Source organism: Dermacentor andersoni, chromosome 4, assembly GCF_023375885.2.
Source record: "Dermacentor andersoni chromosome 4, qqDerAnde1_hic_scaffold, whole genome shotgun sequence".
Lineage (NCBI taxonomy): Eukaryota > Metazoa > Arthropoda > Arachnida > Ixodida > Ixodidae > Dermacentor > Dermacentor andersoni.
This window is the reverse complement of record NC_092817.1, coordinates 23,990,019-24,011,962: the sequence shown is the minus strand read 5'-3', so window position 1 is coordinate 24,011,962 and position 21,944 is coordinate 23,990,019. Positions and strand designations below refer to the sequence as shown.

Here is a 21,944-nt window from a genome sequence, read left to right as displayed (position 1 = left end):
CACCTCCTGATCAGCACACAACAAGGGAAAAACGTGAAATTGAGCGTGCTCGACTACAGCATAGTTGTCTCGATGCTCGCTTGCTTTTCGTTGAGAGTATTGCCCGGAAATGGCGACCCAAAATTTTCACCGAAGGCGCCACGTCTACGGAGAGCGCACATATTCTGAAACCAGCCCGTAATTTCTGCCCGTTATTGTGGGACCAACCATTATTCCGTACGTTGCGAATTCGTGATAATGGACGTTAAGGGGCGCAAGTCACATTCAACGTCGGATTACACTTATACGCTCACAACCAACGTGCTTTAGATAGTTGGCAGTTTATGTAGTTTATGAAGTGATAAAGGTGCGAAAGAATAATGAACGTGAAAAAAATAATGAAGGTCACCACGGAAGGCACCTTGCGTCGGTAACTTCTGCTAAGTTATAAAGGAACAAACGCAGGCGACAACACTTGTCCTTCACCTTGTTTATTTATTGTCTTTTTTCAAACACATTAGCTTCCAGCTGCAGTAATGATAGACGCTGTGGTCAGATGAGATGCAATGGCATGATGCAGTGTTGGCAGGTGGATCTATCGACTTCTCGGTGTTGACACTTCGAGTGTCGGTGCATCAAGGGCCGTTTCCTGGACACGTATCGTAACGTCACCGCCGGGTAATTTCGTCGCGCTGCCTCTTGGAGCCATTAGAAACAACATGACGGAATACGCTGGCTGTTGCCTAAGTGACCAGGAGACGACAACTCTTGTTCACTTGCCAAAACGCTTCTCTATTTTGTTGTACGTTTCCAAGGTTTCAATGAACTCGGACAGTAGTACGTTCCTGTGGCTACCCAGGTCCCTGTGTCGAGAATAGGAAAAGGCGAAAAAAAGAAAAGCGAGCAGCCATGAGATTTGTGTCAGGGTAGTCACGTCGAGACAAATGAAATCTTGTATAAAGCCTTTCTACCTATCCGGGAAATTTAAAATTCGTATAAATCCCCACAGCTCTGGAGGGGACAAGAGGGATAGCATGATTTTCAAGAAGTTTGCTTTGAGCACACATTTGTTGTGGCGTGGATACGCACTTTGTTAACAATAATTTTACTTTAGACACAGCACACATAATTGGAACAGCAGAAACTCGCATGCTGTACATTGTTTTCAGACTCGCACTGTGACCTTTTCAGCTACATTGTTTTCGCGGATTTTACCTGCTTCGGGAACTACGCCGAATAAAACTATCGAAACAAGTACACTTCTGGCATGTATGGCGTCTTGTGCTGCTATACAAGACGGCACACGTTTCATCACGATTAGTCTTTCGCATGCGCCTTTTTTAAAAATCTTTTAACCCATCTTTTAACACCTCAAACGTTTTCGCTAACAAAATTTATTTTTCATAAAATATGACCCATCATTCGTAAAATCACAGAACGACCTCAAATTCACAAACATTACGAAAAATTTAGGAGAGTTGGCATGTATGCTGAAAAAAGTAGACGAACAGCTATGCACAATAACTATTTCTTAACGCTTATTCGAAACTTCACCGCATTGGTATTCTGTGCCCGTACTACAAGTGGCGACCCCATGATATTCTGACGTTGTGGTAACAATGTGAAGAGCCAGAAGCACTAACCGTGTCTACATGAATGCGACAGTAGCGTATCGAATTTGTTAGCGCATTATGGTAACACTATACGACGGCTTTTGCTTGTGGCGCATCCACCTCGGTCCGAAGCAACTTGTTTCCGGCAAGTGCGTTTCGCCAGTCTGTGGAGGAGAGCTCGCGCTGGCAGCCGTCTCTCTTTTCCTCTCTCCCTCGATGCGAGACGCCAGCGTTTACACGCACCACGTCAATCGACTCTTGATCTATATATACCCTCTGGTGGCGCATTAATGCCATTCGCCTTCATAGCGCATTGCCGCCGTATTCACGGACGCGATGCATCACTTGTCGCATTGATTCATGTGAATGCGGCTACTACCAAAATAGTGAATTAAGAGTCGAACTCTCCAGTACTCTAACTTGTGCCCAGAAAGGAAAGCAACAGTCAAATCCTAACGATAGCGGCCAGCCCGGTCGTCGAATCTGATCTCATGGTTCAAATCAATCTGGTATTTATTCGCGCGAGCACTCGCTGCGTAGTGCCCGTCACGTCGATTCGAGAATGCGCAACACTGTTCTTGTCACATATGCGCTCTTATTAGGTACGCCTTCTCCTCATCGAAATCGACACAGCGTTGGCGAGGTTTCAGGCACAGAAAGCGTCTCATGCGCCTGAGCGATAACCCGACGACAGCGACAGTTTTAAAGTAAAACCGCGACACGCTGCAATGTTAAAGCTGAGTGCGCATAGCCGGTACAGGAACCTTCGTTCGTCGTGTCTTCGCTGTAGCACCGAGTGCCAGCATCGAACTTTGGTACCGGGTGCACTCACAGTATTTCGCTGTAGTTGATGTGCCACGCCGGGTAGCCCAGAACGGAACCCCACCCTCCGAAACGCATGGCGAGCTGCGGCTCCGGCATTCCCCTGTACTCGGCTGCAGGAGGAAAAGAGATCGAAAAAGAAAGACGGTGAAAGAATAAGTTGGAAAAAAAAATCAACAAATTGAAGAAAAATATTACCGTCGCAGCATTACACAAACTCCAAGCTGGGCTTTTTACATGGGGCCGGTAAAACTCCACGTGATGAAAAAAAATGTCGAATGACTAGCTTAACAGGAAAAGTGAAAAAAGAAAACAAGAAAAACGCGCAACCAAGTAGTCTATTTGCGTGAGGTATACGCAAGACAACCGTTATTTTATAATTATTGATATATGTTTCAAAGCAAAACTCTGTCTATTCTTTGATTAGCATTTGAAAGCATCGCACGGAAATGGCCACACAACGTCGCTGTAGATAGCCGCATGGAGAAAATTTGTCAAAGCGAAATTTCCACACGCTATAGCGCGCGCGCGCGTGTGTGTGTGTGTGTGTTTGTGTGTGTGTGTGCGTGTGTGCGTGTGTGCGTGTGTGTGTGTGTGTGTGTGTGTGTGTGTGTGTGTGTGTGTGTGTGTGCGTGCGTGCGTGCGTGTGTGCGTGTGTGCGTGTGTGTGTGTGTGTGTGTGTGTGTGTGTGTGTGTGTGTGTGTGTGTGTGTGTGTGGTATTTTTTAGCTGCACCAAAATTCTTTATTGCCTATGGCAGATAGCACAATTCTAACCCTTAATCTAAACTGCTGGACAAGGCGACCTTTACTTCTTCGAGAAATTAATATGTTCAGTTGAATAATTAACACAATTACACTAATTAACTTCTTAATTAATTACTTTAGGATACAGATTTCAGTCTACGAATTATAGCCGCTGAGATCACACGGCGTATCCACTTAGAACGAATTCTCTGGACTGCACTGGTTTCAAGATATTGATTTTCAAAGTTTTCGACGAAATGCACTGGCGTTCCAGTTACTTCTTTAAGAAACCGCTGTTTTATGCATTGAAGCGCAAAAGTAACTGGATCGAGCCCCTCGGTTTCCCTTCTTCTCTCTCGTTTTATATAATGTGCCTCGAGCGGCCAGTCGTGCGTCAATCTTGCGTGTATTTGCGGGCTTCTTTCAGACTCGGAAAAATTAATTAATTAATTAATTTAATTATTTGTTTATTTGCTTATTTCGTTATTTCTAAAATACCTTTATGTAGCACGTATCGAGGAACAGAAAGCTGTATCGGGATTTTTTCATGTTGCTCTACAATGTTCTCATTGGCACTTCTCATCTAATTAAAATATTTGAGGAATTGATTAATTTATTAAGACTAATTCTGTAAGAAGGTGGAATTAAAAAGTAATTTGAATAAGTACAATTGACGGCAAGCAACATTACTTTGGTTCTGTACAGCTACGTAGCATTTGCATATATTTAATGTTAGGCTCAAGTTACGTGGGACATCCTGTATATGACGCACTCCCAGTGCGGTATTGTCGTGATAGACGCCGTCGCTAGTCCGTCTGGCTCCGCAGCGCTCGCTCTGGAAACCGACGACGCATTTATTTCGGTCCCGTGATTGCCGACTACGCTGTTGACGAATGCGGTGCTTCTTGCCGTGCTGGCCGCGTTTATACGTACCAAGACGGTGGAGTGGTTCTCGTACTTCCTCGTGTCACCGTCCGATGTTGAAGCTCGGGTGTACGTTCCTGGGAATCGGTGAGACGTGCACGAATTTCTTGTATTCGTGCGGGGATTTTTCTCAGTGCGCTGGTCTTCCGTACGGAATATCCAAGACGTTTCGAGACGCAGCGTCCCGCTATCATGTGTTGCAGCCTTTCCCTATGGCTTACCAAGCGGTCTCTGATTTCCCGTGCCTTGTTGTACACCTCTGCCTCCTCGAGGCGAAGAGTGGCCGTTCCCGGTGGAAGTCCGAGCGCTTGCTTATACGCCTTGCGTATCAGCCGGTGGAGAGCCTCCGCTTCCGCATTACCGAAATTTAGATGCGGTGCCGATTTCGTAATGTGGCTCACAGTCAGAGCCTGCACTAGTTAGATCAGGTCCTGTTGGCAATTCGTTGCAACGTGCTCAAGATGTGCGCGCTCCTGTGTATGGGCGCTGTCGTGCGGTGGTGCTGCAGGTGACTGCTGTGCTGTAGGAAGACAGAAATTTTATGAAGAAGGAGGAAGAAGGGCAGCCTTACCCTTGATGTATTTGTCTAGCGTCTCCGGCGTGACGTCTTTGTCGTCGATGGTGCCGAGCTTATAGTGGTCGCAGATTTTCCTGAATGCCGCGACGAGGCCGCCCTTGCCGTCGACCGGCGTCACCACGTACACGGGCAGGCCCGTGAACTCTTCCTCGCCGCCTGCGCTGCGCTCGTGGTCGTCCGCCTCGCCTGCAGCAATCGTAGCGCCCTCCACTTTCAACGATTACTCGTACTTCAACGGCTTGAATAACACTCCAGTCAAGTACGTTGATGAAACAGGGGACTGTCAAGGACTTATGCGCTTATATGTTTCCCGTTCTCCTGATAGATGCGCGCTCGCAGATTAGACAACGTTACCGAATAAAATAATACAGCTATGACATCATGATTTGCTAAAATTAAACTACGAAGTGTCACTTAGACGTATAATGAGAGATAACTTATACTCCGTCTTATAAGCGCCGCTAATGTATGCGAGAATCGAAAAAATGCTATAGTTTCCAAAACGCATATAGACTGGCGGTAGACACATAGCCATGCCTAGCAACCGGTACAGTGAGTGCCAAGAACGCTCGGAACCGATCGGAAAATTCTTCTGCGAGGCTTCGTGCCGGTGTCAGCGGTACTCGCGAGAGACTATTTCGAGCTGCCCTCATTGCTGGCGTTCTTCCAGTGGACAGCCTGAACATCCCTAAACAATACGTACGAATATCATGTCTGTGCTTCGCACGCACCGTTGCCGCGATCGCTTCCAGTGTTCGTATTCCACCAATGAAAACGCATATTCACACTTCGCGGGAAAGCTCTTAGTCTGTACGCGTTCTCTCTTTGACTGGATTTCACGGCCCGTTACTTAATTAGCACTGGGTATAGCCCTGGTAAAATGAGACTTGCGTACAAGCCTTCCGTGAACCGGCACGAATTAACAGATGACTGTTCCAATCGCCTCGCGCCAGTCTGACGCAGGCATTGTCAAATTCAACCTCAAGACCACCCTTACTGCTTGGTAATAATGTAGACGCAATACTCAGAGGGGGGAAGGACCAAAGACGCAACGATGACGTTCAGACCTTCAGGTCTTGCCACGACGAACTCGACGGCGCTTTTCTTGTAGCGGGCATCTACGAGCGTGTTCTTCATGATTTCCTTGAGCCTGTCCAACTTGTGCAGCAAGGTTCCTGGAACATGAACGTGTGGCATATGTTTTTGGCGAGAACGATGACGGCATCATATTAGATGTCTGACATTTAAAGTTTCACAGATAAAAGTTGGAAGTATAATTACAACGTAGATTTTGCGAGCACTTCGGCTGTCTTACGAATACATAACAAAAAGCTATAGCCACTACTCACTCCCTCCGTCCTCTATATATCTGTTAGGTGCTTCCTGCGCGCGACTTTATGTTTACCAAAGCCACAAACTTTTTTTTTTACATGCATGCAGTTTGCTAAAAGAGCCTTCACTGAGTTCACGGAGCGGTTCACTCGCGCGAACCTCTGATTCGTGCACTCTATTTTTCTTTTCATTTCATTGCTTACTTTGCCATGCAAAGGATGTAAGCAAGCTGTGCAACACTACTGTTTATTTATTTCCTCATGCTTTTGTCCGTTTCGGCTGTTACAAGGTTGTCACAATGTACACTACAGAGAAAACACTCTCACAGTAAAGCTAGTAGTATGAAATGAAATAATAAGCAACGAAAGCTACTTAATTAACACACATGCATTCACATACATTGATCAACGAAGTTTGAGAGGAGCGGTGCAGAACATCTGTAACAGGTACTTTCGTGTATGCAATGCGTGCGGAGTAAAAGTGAACACAGGTGCTCATGGTAGCTGCGCTGTAGGATGCAATTAGTTTCTGTAAACCACTAAAGAATGCACTGGATTTGTGCGAAACTTGGAAGAAACCGCATACGCGATCTGTATTTTACATTCTTAATGTAACCTTCCGAACATTTACACAGTCCTGGGGCGATATAACGTAAAACTATTCCAATCTGCTTCTATTACATTTCTGCCGATAGGACTCCACGAATTATCGAAAAATTTTCGGGCCACACCCACTTCGCCTGTCACGCGACGTCGCGAAACTCGTGAAAAATCCTCATCTGATATGTCGCGTATAAACACTAATTATGCATGGTTAAGCCGAATAAAAGAAAAATAATTATTTTTCATTATACGCCTTTTTCGCCATCATATATGAACTGCTGCGTTCCGAAAGGAATAAAAGGTGGCTGCTCGCCGATCGCTCTGGCACTGGCTACTCGGAGCTGCCGGGGAGAACCAATTCATCTGCGTATAATAAAAAGTTTCGCGTGGCACTATAAATTTTTCGAGCCCCTTCGGCACGTATGCGACATCGCTCTGCCGACTCTTCTTCACCAAGAATTTCTCGTAGCGGCATATTTATCCTACCGTTGCACCCTGGCGCTGTTTTCGGCCTGCCACCGCAAGCTAAGCAAGGGGAGGCGTACCAATCGCAGACGCCGGCAGCGCTCTTCTCCTCCTCCGGTTACCCTACTTTCACTGCGCTATGTCAGACCCGCTGAAACCCTCTCCACTTCTGTGCGCTTCTCGCCCCTTGTCAGCCGATCTGATAAGAAAAAAACGTGGCAAGGTGGGCAATGCTATTTACATTCAGAGGAAAGTAACCACCGCGGAGAGCGTTTGATTGGGCTGTTCAAACAACGCTGCTCAGTCACCGGCCGATGTTTGCGTCGGCAGTTACGTAAGTCTGAGGAGATTGAAATAAAAACATATTGAAATAGGTTCACGTTTTACGGCTCCTGCTCTCAATTATAGCCAAAGGCAAAACGTCCACTCTCTTTATCTTCGCGGAAGAGAATTGGGACGTGCATTAGTTAGAGCGCCTGGAATTTCAAACGTATGATCATTACTTAGTCTGAGGCTTCTGCATTGCGAAATAACTAGATAAAATGTGATTTCAATATATACATGATGCCTTGATAGCAAGAAATGGTACAGAAAAGAACCTTGACTGCAAGAAAAATTTCAGTTAGTTTTATACACATTGTTGTCGCAACTAACTCTGTTAAAGTTCTCGGGAAAGAATCAAAATATGCGTTGGTAATGGAAGTAGTAATACGCAAATAGTTAAGTATATTGCTCAGAATAAATAAAGAATTAATAATTCTTTATTAACAAATGTATGAAACCATTGCATTGTTCCGACGTATCATTGCTGTGGGTGCTCAATTTTCTTTTAGTTCGCCGTACTTATCGCTATGAACATCGACCCGTTCCGACTAAAATCGAATTTGCAAAAACAAGTCGGACGATTTACCGTACCTTTAATTTCCAAACGAACACTCTGTGCCCTAGTAATGTGGCACATGGAAACGTATATCGGGTGTCCCAGCTATAGCGTTAGCCAAGCTGTTTAAGGAAAAGAAAAATGATTTAAAAAAAAAACATGGTGCAAGATACGATTTTAGGATCTACGGTGTTTAGTCGTCAGAAGTATGACGACCAAACACCGTATGTGTTATCATCTTATGTTTACTTTTTAATCTTCTTTTTTAATTGCACAGTTTCGCCAACGTTAGCTGGGACAAACAGTGTATAGCAGTGAACAAAAGGTTACGATACTCTGTATTTTGTTTCCTACGAGCTAAACTGCTCAAAAGGAGGCCGCTTCGTTACGCCAGAAAGCTGTAGCCTAGGTCAATAGCCTTTGGAAAACTCACTGCCACGTTGTGTTATTCGCACTGTAAAGTAAAAACCCATGGTGCACACAACTTGCGCACGCCAAAAATGTATCGCAATGACAGTGGCGTAGTAACGGGGGGGAGCAAATAAAATAGGAGCAAACAGGAGCAAATAAAAAAAAAAAAAGGCTTTATGGATCAAAATGAAGAGAACTCGAAATTGTCATAGCATTGGGGCCCGCGCAGCAGTCAAGCAGGTGGCGTTTTATAATAGGGTGGGGAAATCAGCGTCACTAACGCGTTATATAATTTTCGTTTGGATTCACGGCTGCCCACAGCCAAAATACCGCTCGCCGTAGTATACCTCCGACGATTTTTGTGAAGTTGTTGGTCAACATATGAGTGTCGCGCTTAAATTTCACAAATGCAATATTGCATCTAAATTTGCTAATTAAAACTTTATTAAAATATTTTTGTTAATTGTGAGCCTTATTTTCCACGGTGCTGCATCTGTATTCGCTACCAAGCCTTACAGTCTGACAGCAGATGCGCAAATGCGCTTATCCCAAGTTATCACTACAGCGCCCTGTGTTGTTTGGTGCAGAAAATGAAACAGCGTGTATACCTGCTACATTCGCGATCTCTGAGAACGAAAGTGAGAGGGGAGGCTCCGGAGGACATGCGCGGTATCCAAGGCGGCTGTGGTGGGGCTGAAATATCATTCATTCATTCATTCATTCATTCATTCATTCATTCATTCATTCATTCATTCATTCATTCATTCATTCATTCAGTTCTTTATCTCAGACAACAAGGTCTCGGATACAAGGGCAAAAGGCAAATCTCCCCGAAAATTTTCGATATCCTCGCCTTCCTGACTACATCCGGGTAGGGAGGGGGGAGCGGGCGGGCGACAGAAGACTTATGGGCCCCGTTAGCCAGACGACCTGTAGCTACGCCATTGCGCAAGGAAACCGTACGCATAAACTGGTACGAAAAAATACCTGCGCGCTGATAAGGTCAGTTTTAATGATGCTTGGAGAAGTTAGCCGACCGAAAGGCTTGACATGCTACTGCAGGTTAAATAGATCACAAGATGTAAACAAAGGAGAGAAAAGAACAGGAAAGAAGGAGAAGTGCGCGCACATTCACTCGCACACGAACTCGGAAGTGTGGGGGGGCTACAGTGAGCGTCATGAAATTAACAAAATGAACACACACATACACACACACACACATTATTTATATATATATATAGTTTTCTTGTTTGGTGAATAATCCCTCAAAATTTGGCCATGCGAGAAATTTGTGCAAAGATGATGCCACAGTTGCTGAATTCTAATCAAAAGGGACTTCGCATACACAAGTCTCTGGATATCATCGCACGCCTTCATACTGACCCAGATTTGCTTTGTTGAGTCATTGCCTGTGATGAGACGTGGGTTTTTGAGTACAAACCCAGAATACAAGCTTTAGAGCAGTCATTGGAAGTCTCCGTTGCCACCGAGGACGATGAAAGCAAGGCAGTCCAAGTCAAAGGTGTAAGTCATGCTGTTCGCGTTTTTCGAAATTAATGGCAACGTCCACAGTGAGTTCTTGCCATAGGGACAGATGATAACTCAGCAAGCTTACAAATATATTTTGCAGTGTTTGCTTCGCTCTGTATGCGAGAAGAGACTGGAGTTCTGGCGAGACAAATCGTGACTGCTGCTTCAATGCAAAGCACCAAGATGCAACGTCGTCAGCATCCGGTATTTTTTTGGGAAAGAGAAACATCGTCGTCCTAGAACGACCTCCCTATTCCCCTGGACTTGCACGCCCCCTGTGACTTTTTTTATTCCTCAAGCTCAAGGGAATTATCAAGGAAATCCATTTTGAAGGCATGAAAGTCATCAAGAGGGTCGTAACGACGGAGCTACGGAACATTCCAGAATAATCCTTCCAGTAGTGCAAACAGGCGTGGCAGAGAAGCATGAAAGAGGAGGAAGAGGAAATAAAGAGAGAAGGCCGGGATGTTATCCACAAATGCATCTAGTTGGCTACCCTACTTTGGGGGACGGGAAAGAGGGAACAGAAAGAGAAGGGTGGAAAAGTGTGTTACACTGAAGGGGACACAACTTAGTTTGCTGTTTCGCACAGAAATAAATTGTTGGTGACATCAGCCACGTTACTTTTCAAACATACCTCGCATATAACAAAAAAAAAAAAAGAATAACACAGTAGTAGCTCAGAAACGCAGCTAAATAATTTATCATAGGAAACCAGAGTATCGTATTTTTTTCGTTCGCTCCTGTCAAGACAAAGTATTAGCAGAGTGAAAAAAAGCGAAAACAGGACAATTCAATCAAGAATACACAAAATGGAGAAGTTTCGTTGATATATCTCATATGTAAGAGTGTCTGCAGCTTGCAGTTCGTTTTCGTTTCAAAGTACGGTGCATAGCACGTCGAATAACGTTCTAATCAGTATGGACGTGGGACGGTGTTGCCCCCGACCGTACACATGCAGTCTAGGAAAGACTGAATCATCTTACGTTTTTGCGCACTTGCACAGTGGTAGGAATTCAACAGCTGCAGCAATGACAAGTGGCACGAAGCATTTCTTTGCCCACATTTGTTCAGAATAGAGCGCCGAATAACGGGCGCAGTGCTGCTTTCTGGTGTATACTATGCGAATCCCACTACACATCATCTTTCTGGCAGGTATTCCGCAAATTCGCGAGAAGGCTTTGCACTCGAAAGGCCTTGTACAAAATCCCGGTCTTGGCTTATATATTGCTCAAGCCAGCAGCCTCAGTTTATTAATATGTGTGCGCACAGGCTCCGGAGCTGAGTATCGATAAGCTGCAGAATTTCGTCACAAGCGAGGCTACAGCTTCTTGTCTGACTGATAAAGTGAGCGCAGAGGTAGTGCTTGGAGAAGTAATCGAGGAATATGTGTGCAAGTGCAAAAAAAAAAAAAATGTCCCTAAGGATGCGATCTTTGGAGCACCTTTTGAAGAATCTGCTGCAAAGGAGCATGCAGGACAATGGGCTCCCACAATCTCCCCGTTAATGCTCCTTCGTTTCATCTGTAGCGCCTCGCACCGCTATTTTGAACAGCAGGGTGCACACCATACCTGATTCGTGGAGCTCAAACACTGGTCAATGTTACTCCAAAAGGTGCTTCCTTTTTTATTCTTGTAGAAATTTTACCATCAAAAGGCGAAGAGCAGTCGTGGTGCAATGTTTGGTCGTTCTTAGTTGGCGAAGCGATTTGTCTGATTAATGCTGACAGCGAACGAGACTCTAGCCTATAAAATAGGTTCAGGGTTCCGAGTATCTTAAAACCTTCTTATAGGGACAAATTGATGAAATGTATATAACGTAACAATTTAACGGATGTAGCGTCCATTCATCTAGTTTCACTACTCAATTACACAATACTGTTTTATTAGAACTTACACCTTTTTTATGTTCTTTGTTGGAAGTTATTGAGTGAGCGCGCAACTACCCGATTCTTGGTCTATCCACCATTATGGGTACGTGCCATGTTCTAAAGGCGCATCACTATCATCATCATTAGATAAGCACTAGCCCGTGAACGAGCTCTCCTGGAACTAGCTTAAGCTGTCATAATGGTAACTATCATCACACACTGTTTACACCTAGTAAACAGTGTAGCAATTGTAGCAATTGCTACGAACTATTGTTACGAACTATTGCTATTGTAACTTTGTAGCAATTGCTACGAACGGGTGGATGTCCGATTTTCCCTTTATTAGTTGGGAACAGTGTATCGCACCGTTCATATCGTAGGCGGACGCCGACTCGACTCCCAGCGCCAGGCACCAGAGGATGACCTTGGCCACAGCCTCAAGGTCGATCTGCTCTTCGAGAAAGAGCAGGGCCACGTGCCGGGGCTTGTCGGCGAGCTTGTGTGTCCGCTCCTTGATGACCACCACGGCAGCGTAGCCCGTGGCCGAATTGACTGCCGCGTGCTCAATCCGGTGGCGCCACTTGCGCAGCCAGCTCTTGGCCGTAATGTGCGCCAGCACGCAGTACTGGATCAGCAGCAGCAGCGCGTAGCCGAACACACCGGCCACGGCCATTGCTAAGTTACGAAGGGGCCGGCCGGGTACGTAGTCTCCCATGTTTCCTGCGTGCGTCCGACGAGAGAGAGAGAGAGAGAGAGGGAGAGAGGTGCATGCATTGCATACAATCAGGCACAGCGGTTACGAATGCTCGCTCATCGAAATCGCTATTCCTATTGAATAGTCCACCCCTATTGAAATACATGCGAAACGCGTAATGTTTTTTAAAGCAACCGCTGTACTGACGTAAATAAAGATAAATAGATGCTAACCTGCATTGCCGTAACTTCGAAGCTAAAGAAATAAAAACTTTGATAGGAAGCAAGGACTGAGCAAAGGAAACAGGCTTGCCAAACGATAACTCAGACAGAAAGACGGGACGCCAACGATCACAAAGCCAACGTTATTTTGCCTGTACGAGGAAGATGAAAGTACTTTGAGAAAAACGCTGGTTGATGATATTTTAGTTTGTGATACTGTACAATCGATATTACGGTCAGCGTCCTCTCCGTGTCACAATGTGGGTGCCAAGTGAAGGGAAAGGCAGTCGAGGGCAGCAACGACTTAGATGGAGTGGTGATATTAGGGTCGGGATAATGTAACGATTATATTCCGATGCTATCCCTTTTCACACTTATTCTGTGGTTAGAGTGACGCTCCGCCCACGTCATCACCGGGATCGGGTGGTCGTGAACGGCTGATGATAAGAGAGGAGTGGAGCGAGAGGAGTCCTTACATTGTACCAGACCAGGAAACTATTACGCATTGGGTGAGTTCGGTTAAAGCTCGATACGGGTAGTTGAAAGTCTCGAGAAGGGGCCCCTTGAAGCCTCGCGAAGTCTCGAGTCTCGGAAGCCTGGAGAAGCGGGCTGGTGATGACGATGGATTGTATGCAATGAGCCCAATATAGCGACACTGCGTTTATAGTCAGTATGTGAGAATGATCACAGCTGTAAGCATGCAGCAAGAAGGGAGGATATTGAACACTGAAACGGGACTATCACTCGCCTCAGCAAAATCGCGCGAAGGTAGGAAGCATTTCTGGCGTGCTCCTCGAAGAGGCAGCACGTGTGTCGAGTAAGCTCCTGGACAACACTTTGCAGTCTGGTGAACGCGGTTTAAATCATGGATCCGGAACCTCAAAGAGGGGCGACGTAATGCTAACGAATTTCTCTCTCATTTATCGCTAAACCGCCAATGATTTTTTTTCCCAGAAATTCCGGTGCATGGTGCTACACACTGAATGGCCTGCGCGCACCTTGGTCTACACTGGGCTGGCACATATGCGATGACATGCAGTGGTGTGGTCAGGGGCGAGCACCACGACTAACTTGCGCATTCCGGGTGAATGTAAATCTTTACTGGCGTCTTTAACCTGTCGGGATCGTTTCCTCGCTCCAAAACCAGCTTTAGTCAAAAGTATAAGTGGTACATGTAGCTAAACGAGAATCATGGTTAGAAAAGGACTACATGATCAGGAATCCTGCATGCAGACTTGATACGCCCGAAAAGTTATTTTCGTAAATTCATTAAAGGGTCTCTTTTTATTGCGTTAGCAACTAAATGGACACTCCAGGCGCATTTTTGCCGTCCACGTCGCCGTGATGTTCCGTATAAAGTAGATAACACCATCACATAGCTCCGTATGATGTATGTGCGAATGAAAGTACACGAGCGGAGCCTGCGATTGCGGCTCAATCTGGGAGAAAAGCCCAGATTGAGCATGGGAGAAAAGCCCAGAGGAAGCGCGTCGTCTTTCGTCGCGCGAAAGGCCGTGGGTGGATGGGAGGGAGGGAGGGGGGTGCGGCGTTGTTCTCTTGCAGCAACTGCGTATTTCGCGACTGCGCGCAAGGTAGGAAAGCTGGAAGGCATTTCAGAAGGGAGGGTGGGCGGCATTCTACTCCGGCAGCAACTGCGTACTTTGCGCGGTCGCGCACGGTCATACGCGGTCAGGAGCTCCTTATCTTGAAAGCGATCTGCATGCAGACGGCTAATACCTTTGGGCGTGCTGTATTCTTGCCGCTCAATTTGCGTTGAAGCGAAAGTAAGCACGATGGTCACTTTGCTCGCTGCCGCTGCCGCGCTTCCTCACGTGAGCCAGCGTTTTGTCACCGAGTGTCCGTGGTTATCGAGTATGATGTTCATGTTTGCCTGTGCGCGCTGACACCATGCTTGTTAATTTACTCAGTAAGCGGATGTTTCCAAGTTTATATGGCGGATAGAACTACTATCCTTACTTAGTGTATAGTTGTTTATTAATTTGCTATCGCAATTGATGCTTCACCTTTCGGGTGATACTGCGACTTTGTTCTTATTTATTTATTTTCAGTTACTGCGCCTGGCACTGCCTTCTCTGACGCCTTTAGATGAGTCGCACGAAAGATCTTGTTTCTTTCTGTGGCGTTGTATTATCACAAACGTTTCCAATGTTTGCTGTGGCGTGTCCAAGCACGGTTTTGCAGTGGGTGTCCCGTGTCGCGTAAAACAATAGGACTGACTAGCAGACACTACTGTGTTCCGCTAAGCAGCAGAATGCTCAAGCAGGAAATTAGGGGCACTGTACTGCTTTTATTTCCTCAAACCCTTCAACGAAGGCTAGAACAAGAAATGCACGCGGGGGTCTCACTATAGACAGCTGCGGCAACGCTGCTACGTGCACGAGAAGGTAAGATCAGATGCAGGTGTGTTCTGCACGCTGCTATAAGTTGCAATTAGAGTTGCCCCCTTGCCGATACGTTATAGGTTGCGTTACTGGTGGAGGCGATAACCGACAAACTCCGCCCTTGGGGATACTTGGGACAAGCCAATGTGCTACTGTTATATTCAGGAATTATAATGTGCACATTATAAGCGCATAGTTTCAGTACGCTGTCAATTTTCCGTAGGCGGCGATGACGCCTCGGAGATGCCGTGGCATCGACTGGTAACGCGACACCATGAGGAGACGCCGGAACGCGCTGCCATTCGTCGCTTAGTGCGCACCAAAGTCTGTCTGATGTGGCGCTGAAGAGGCTACATGCTAACGGGCGGCTCTCCATGATACCCACACATTTTCGATTCGCTTGAGTTCGGAGCCGATGGGCTCTTTGCTCCTATTAGTAGTTCACTATTCTTCTTCCAGCGCGTGGCCACAGAGTTGGCAGATGACAGAGACAATGCGTGCACTTTCACGTTTCCTAGGTGACACGGGCCTGGACTCACGCCTGTGATACCAGTTGTGTAATGTGTCATTCACCTCTTTCCTCCCATTATCATCCCCCATTGTGACCCTTTTTCTTCCCCTCTTCCCCTTCCCTTACGTAGAGTAGCAGGCCAGATGCTCCATTATCCGGCCGACCTCTCTACATTTCCAATCATTAAAATACTTCTTCTTCTTCCAGCATATCACGGACAAATGTCACAGTCACCCCTTCTCTACAGGATATAAAGAAGCAAAAAAAAGCCCCTTCGTAGAGCAAGCGTGCTGATTTTACTGATCACCGAGCTCACACACATTCAGAACACAAACTTTGCACCACGGAAAATTAAACACGTTGCATAGACAGATCGGATATGACATGAACATGGTCAAACGCGGTACGGAACTGAGGTATGGCTTGGATTGAACTTAAATACTCGGCATTTTGTGAAGGCTATATTGCAATGCTAAACAAGGCTCGTATGAATGAGCTGAATCAATACAAACATTGCTTGAGAGCTGTCGCATAAGAAAGGTTTATAAGCCGCGGTCTGGTGAATAATTCCAGACGCACTGCCCTTACTTATTGCGTACATAGGTTATGCGGACGCTATGGCTAACGTTGTCTACAGTGAACTCTCTTTAAACAAAATTCACCAGGCGCATTTCTGACGTCGCCGTGATGTTTCGTACAAAGCCCAAGGTCGATAACATCGTCGTCGCGCGCCGTATGCTGTATGTGCGAGTGAATGAGTGCTAGGGTGCGCGCGCAAGGGAGGAAAGCGGGGAGGAAGCGCACCATCTTCCGCCACGCGCAAGGTACCGGGGAAAGGGGAGGGAGGAGGGGGAGGCGTTCTAGCTGCGGCTGGTTTTGAAAGAGATTTGTGATGGGGGCACAGCGCGCCGATTCCTGATAGCTTCGTGTGCGCTATTTTCCCCGCTTTGCTCACGTTGAAGTGAGAGGAAACACGAAGATCAATTCGCTGGCTGCTGCTTCCGCGCGTCCTCACTCTAGAGTTTTTACAGCAAATTTCTGCGGTCATCGAGTGAGATGTGTTCATGTTTGCTTGTTCGCGCGGGACTGCATGCTCGTTAATTTAGTTGATAAGCGAATGTTTACGACTTTTTACGGCTGATAAAAGTGCTATTCTTACTTCGTATAACTGTCTACTAATTTGCTATCGCAATCGAGGCTTGACTTTTCGGTCGAAACTACGACTTTTTTTACCTGACTTAAGTTATTGTGTGAAGCATAAAGGGCACCTTGCGACAGAAATGACGGAATTGTCTTTGTAGTCTCTACGTGCAGCCAGTATAACGTAATCAACTGCAATTATCCGTATACCATGCATGCAAGTACACAACATCACACTGGCTTCTGCAGGACATGGCCATGCTCTATAGTAGTGTGACGTCCTGATCGTACTCCTGCGCGCTCTGAGAGCGCTGGGCAACAGGAACTCTGATATGCACGTTCACTGCGAATCATGTCAGCATTTGAGTTTGTGACATTGTCATCGTTCGTTAATAATGGTGCGTACAGTGGCATAAATGGGATAACAAGTACAAGGGGACACACCATACGTTGCTCGTATAGACGCCGTTTAGACCAGTGTATAGTGCTACCTCAATAGTCACTTGTAGCTTGTTTTTTTCAAACAGTACCAAAGTATGCGCGCAGTTGTGCGACGCGCATGCATTTGATTGCGTAGTTCCGTATGCGTGCATGTCACAAAATGAAATAGTAAATGAGGCTGCTGCTGCGTCAAACCATCCTGGTTAAACCCGAGACTTACACCTTTCCAAAATTGGGGTTTACTGGTGTGCACATGTTAAAAAAGGAATTCGCAAATAAGGCTGTTGCTGCTACGTCAAAGCATCCTGGTTTTGCCCGACACTTCCAAATTATGTTGAATTCCTATGGTAGATTCAGATCAAGTTTTTTCTGCTCTGTATGGAGCGATCCTATCCTATAGCAGAATGGACGAGTGAGTTGTCTGTTCCACTGGCAGATTGGGCACAGCCGCCGATTCCGAATCGCTCTGTGGAGCAATAATATTTGCGCCGCTGATATCTGCAGATTTGACCGGAAGTCCACGTGACTTATTTCCTTCATCCGCCTCTGCTTCCTGTCTACGTCGCCTGTTGGCTGCTGGCTGCTATGAACGACAGGGAAAACATGGACGCTGCGTCGCGCCTAGCGCTTTTGTTCCTGCTCCTAGATAGTGACATCTCACATTTGTTCCTGCTCCTAGTAACGCATGGAATGCTGGGATGATCCGGATAGCTGGATGAATGCTGTAAGCCTACCCTTTGAAACGGGGTGGTGGTTTGCGCCACCAAACTCTTGTTCTCCTCTCTATTCCACCTGTAGCCTAGCGCCCTCTCACCCGAATTCCCTGTACTAAGTGCCCCCGTGTGAGCGCACGCATTCCGTTCACAGATTTGGTGAAAGCGATCTCAGTCGGAGCGACGCGCTCCGTTCGTGATCTGGCCGAGCGCTCGCGATCTGCCATTGGAATTCAACATTTTATATCGTTCCCAAATGGGGTTATACTGCGCAAGCGCTCTAAGGCTCAAATTGCTTACAACTCCATGTTCTAACTGTCGGTACACAAAAATGGGTATTGGACACGCACGGGCTCCTCATCACAATGGCAGGCCGCAGAAGCCCCCTACCGCAGTATACGCGCAAACTAGTAATCAATTTCATGAAATGAATAAATTACGAGTTTGCTCCTTAATGTTTAAAAACTGACTCCAAAGAAGCATTATACGGAAAGATGCGCCATTAAGTTTACATCTAGCTGACCAGGCAGCCCCCCGCGCCAAGGGTGTGGCAGCGGCGTCAGCACTCCGCCACCAGCCCTGACCACTGCTACAACGGTGAACACGACAGTGCTCGCGAGCCTTGGAGCCCAGCAGAAGCTGTGAACTTAAAGCAAAGTAAATTTCACTCGTAAAGAATAAATGGCTTTCTGGTAATACCCGAGGTAACTTTACATATTGTTTTCCCTTCAACTCTTAGTGACCTTTCGGGTTCAAGGGTTTGGGAGATCTAATAAAAAGTATAGAAACAATAACAGCAACAACGACGAAGATGGCAAAACCAGCATTGATGACGGTGACTATATACGACAGAGCATGTTGGTATCTTCAGACGCGAAAACGGCTAGAGCTTTTTTGCGCTACACCAAGTTCTTGAGCTGCGCGAAGTATATTTCCATGCAATCGCTTCCTTCTGGTTATGCTTTTTGCAAATAAATAAAATCATGAGTACAATTAGCTTCTTGCTTGTTAGACAGTTGCGATTGCTGAACAACATATATAACTATAGCGTGAAATAATAACTTTCACCTACAATCAGCCATCACTATATATGTCATCTAAGCACAAGACGCGGATTTGCAAATCCTCTCTTGCGTAGTCTACTTTGCGGGCGTATACGGCGGTGGCCAGTGGCAATGACCAATACGACAATTGGACAATCAGTAAAGACCCTGGTGATTCGAGTTCAGTGCACTTATGCAAGTATGACGAATCTGGTTTCAATGACTTCCGCAAAACTAACTGCGCGGTTCATGGTCTTGGCAACCCTTCCGCTATGTTCTTGATATCCTTTATGCGACAGCCGTTGATAGGGGGCTCCCGGAAAACTGCAAGCCATGAAGCACGTTAAGTAATGCAAGCTTTATCAGTCCGACTCCAGGCATAATGAGTAGACACGAAGCGGCGCCGATTCAGTCATCGGCTCTCGGTTCAACCCTGCTCACACTCACCTGCTGTGGACCGCAGATCTCGCCGCTCTCTGCCTACAGGAAGCCGGTTACAGCGCCGTAAAGTCGCAGGTATAATAGCGGCGCACAAACCGGCGAACTACACCACTGATAATCCTCTGCGCGACGCCGTCGACCGCCAGCTCTTGCAGCTGCAGCTGGTTCGCTCCCGCTCAACCGCTCTCCCACGGGCTGCTTTCCCGCAGAGAGGCCGGCAGGCGGAAAACGAAAGGGCGACAGCAAGAGCGCCGTCGCTTTCGAAAGGGCAAATCCGTCGTCCTAAACCAGAAGTACCGACGCGCCTGCTGTTTTGCCGCTACGTCAAGCAGAGTTCGAGTACCCCGCGCTGAGGCCAGCGGCACGTGCCTGATAAAACTGGGCACTGCGCTCGAGGCGCTTGTGGGCGTGCAGATTTTATAAAGTTGCAGGGGTCGCAAAACGGCCGCGACTGGAAGCAAAAGCGTAAATTGTTGAGCTCCAAGTGTGCGTGGACACGCCAAAGGATGGGTAGCTAATTTTGAAACAGGTGGAAGAAAGGCAAGCGAACTAACGAGCCACCATTGATGGAATCGTGGTGACCAAACGCGCTGCGGCGTAGGCCACAGACGGGAATTTCTTTACCGCTAAGTTGCATTACATAAATTCGCGAACTTCACGTTCAGTGGCTGGTGTGTTCATCGCCACTCACATTGTTATACTGCTGCTGGTACTACCCAGATCAAGTTGCTTGAATGCATCGGGAAGTTGTGATGGTCACTTAATTCGTATACGTTCCTTTATCACATTTAGCCTATGAAACTGTGGCATTCCAACGACATTTTCACTGCTTTTTTCCACAAGTTGCAGAGGAATCGGCAGAGAATGAATCGCTGAAGCACTGACAGCTGCCGAACGAGAGCTACCTTTCTCTGTAACACTGTTATGCTGCGATAGCAAGTATGAGCTGGAAATGTACCGATCGCACTCGTTCTTCCGTCTGCTCGTCTGTCACGCAAGCGTGACCACGTAAATAAAACACATACCGTAATGAAGCAATCAATGACACGACAACGAAGATTGTGGAGCGCGGACTACGATGCAACCGCCGCGATACGACGACGAAGGTACGACGACGACACTTTACTGACTGACATCAAAGAGAGCGATCACGTAGAATCACAAAGATCACGTAGTCACAACCATTTGAAGCTAACATATCGTGCGGCCGAGAAAAGCATAGGGAAAATTATTTGCAGTTCTTTCAATTAAATTATGGGGTTTAACGTGCCAAAACCACTTTCTGATTATGAGGCGCGCCGTAGTGGAGGACTCCGGAAATTTCGACCACTTGGGGTTCTTAAACGTGCACCTAAATCTAAGTACACGGGTGTATTCGCATTTCGCCCCCATCGATATGCGGCCGCCGAGGCCGGGATTCGATCCCGCGACCTCGTGCTCAGCAGCCCAGCCCAGTTTTTTTTTTATTTGAGGTGTAAAAATGATAACCTAATAGGTAATGGTGTGCATTTACCAATTGCGCACTTACCAGTTGTACTACGGCGGCGGCTGTTCCCACTTCAACATTATTGGGTCAGCTGCCTGCTCCCGAAAGTTCACGCCACTCCATCGGTTAAAATAATGTTGCTCATCCGCTGCGCCACGGTCATGAGTGGCGTTGGCTAACACTCCCCACGATGGATCATGTACACATAAATACGTAAATACTCAAAAATCTGGACGTGGGAACAGCCGGCGCCGTATAGCACAACTGGTAGTGCAAATATGCATGCGTATTGCGAAGGTCATGGGTACGGCTCCCACCGGTGGTAAGTTGTTTCTTCGTCCACTTTCATCTCTTAGCTTCAAAAACAGCAAATAATTTCCCCTATGCTTTCCTTGGCCTCGTTATCTGTTGGATTCATGTGTTTGTGACTAACGAAAATAGGGCCGCTCGGGTCGCCTTCTGGTCGGTCAAGATCACGCGGGACTGTTTAAACGCGTCGAGAAGTCGAGGGCTCATACTGCTTTCGTAGTCATCCAGTCAAAAATATAAAAGTGCTGCTGGAACTTTGGCAGCTCTTTGTCTCTAACGGTATTTTCCTAGGCACCAAGCCTCGATCCTTATATACTCGCCGAGTGGCACAGTGCCTCAGGCACTTCCCACACGGCAGCATGACAGTCGAATGTGAAGACGCCACGAACGAGCCCTATACGGTGAGGCACAGCTGGGCTAAGAAGCGTATTTTTGCTCTTCCTTGGCACTTTCCGTGTATGTCTTGGAAATCTCCGCGCGCTCGGCTCTGAGGAACGTCGGCCCGGGACGCACCGCAAAGCTTGCTTGACAAACACGCTCGCTCGAGGAAGTCTGTATAGCAGCCGCGAACAGTGCGAGGGAGAAACAGAAAGATCGCTTCCGGCAAAGCTTTCTACACCGTGGAGCCAGCACGACACGCCTCGTGCCCCGTCTGGAGGCATCTCAGCGTCCTGAAGGAAAGATAGGAGAGCGACCACAAATCGGTTCAATCTCTCCGCGCGAATTTTAATGGCAGGAAATGTCGGTCATATGCGGGCGGCGTCGGAAGGGAAGGGCGTGATAAGCGCTGCTG

The 21,944-nt window shown here is 46.9% G+C and overlaps 1 protein-coding gene across 1 annotated transcript; it reads right to left on the bottom strand.

The window, feature by feature from the left end:
* Window positions 1-454: 454 nt before the first annotated feature.
* LOC126535864 (dehydrodolichyl diphosphate synthase complex subunit nus1-like) lies at window positions 455-19,555 on the bottom strand. Its single transcript, XM_050182710.3, has 6 exons — window positions 19,363-19,555; window positions 12,117-12,470; window positions 5,728-5,835; window positions 4,655-4,846; window positions 2,425-2,527; window positions 455-842 (listed from the first exon to the last, which is right to left on the bottom strand). Exons 2-6 carry the CDS (start codon window positions 12,463-12,465, stop codon window positions 752-754), a joined length of 843 nt encoding a protein of 280 aa, XP_050038667.1. The 5' UTR covers window positions 12,466-12,470; window positions 19,363-19,555; the 3' UTR covers window positions 455-751.
* Window positions 19,556-21,944: the final 2,389 nt, after the last annotated feature.

Coding starts and splice junctions, on each gene's coding strand:
- LOC126535864 (XM_050182710.3), bottom strand. CDS start 12,465: ATGGGAGACTACGTACCCGGCCGGCCCCTTCGTAACTTAGCAATGGCC. Junction 5,836..12,116: donor GTCCGCCTACGATATGAACG/GTGCGATACACT, acceptor TTCATGTTCCAG/GAACCTTGCTGCACAAGTTG. Junction 2,528..4,654: donor GCTAGACAAATACATCAAGG/GTAAGGCTGCCC, acceptor TTCCTCCTGCAG/CCGAGTACAGGGGAATGCCG.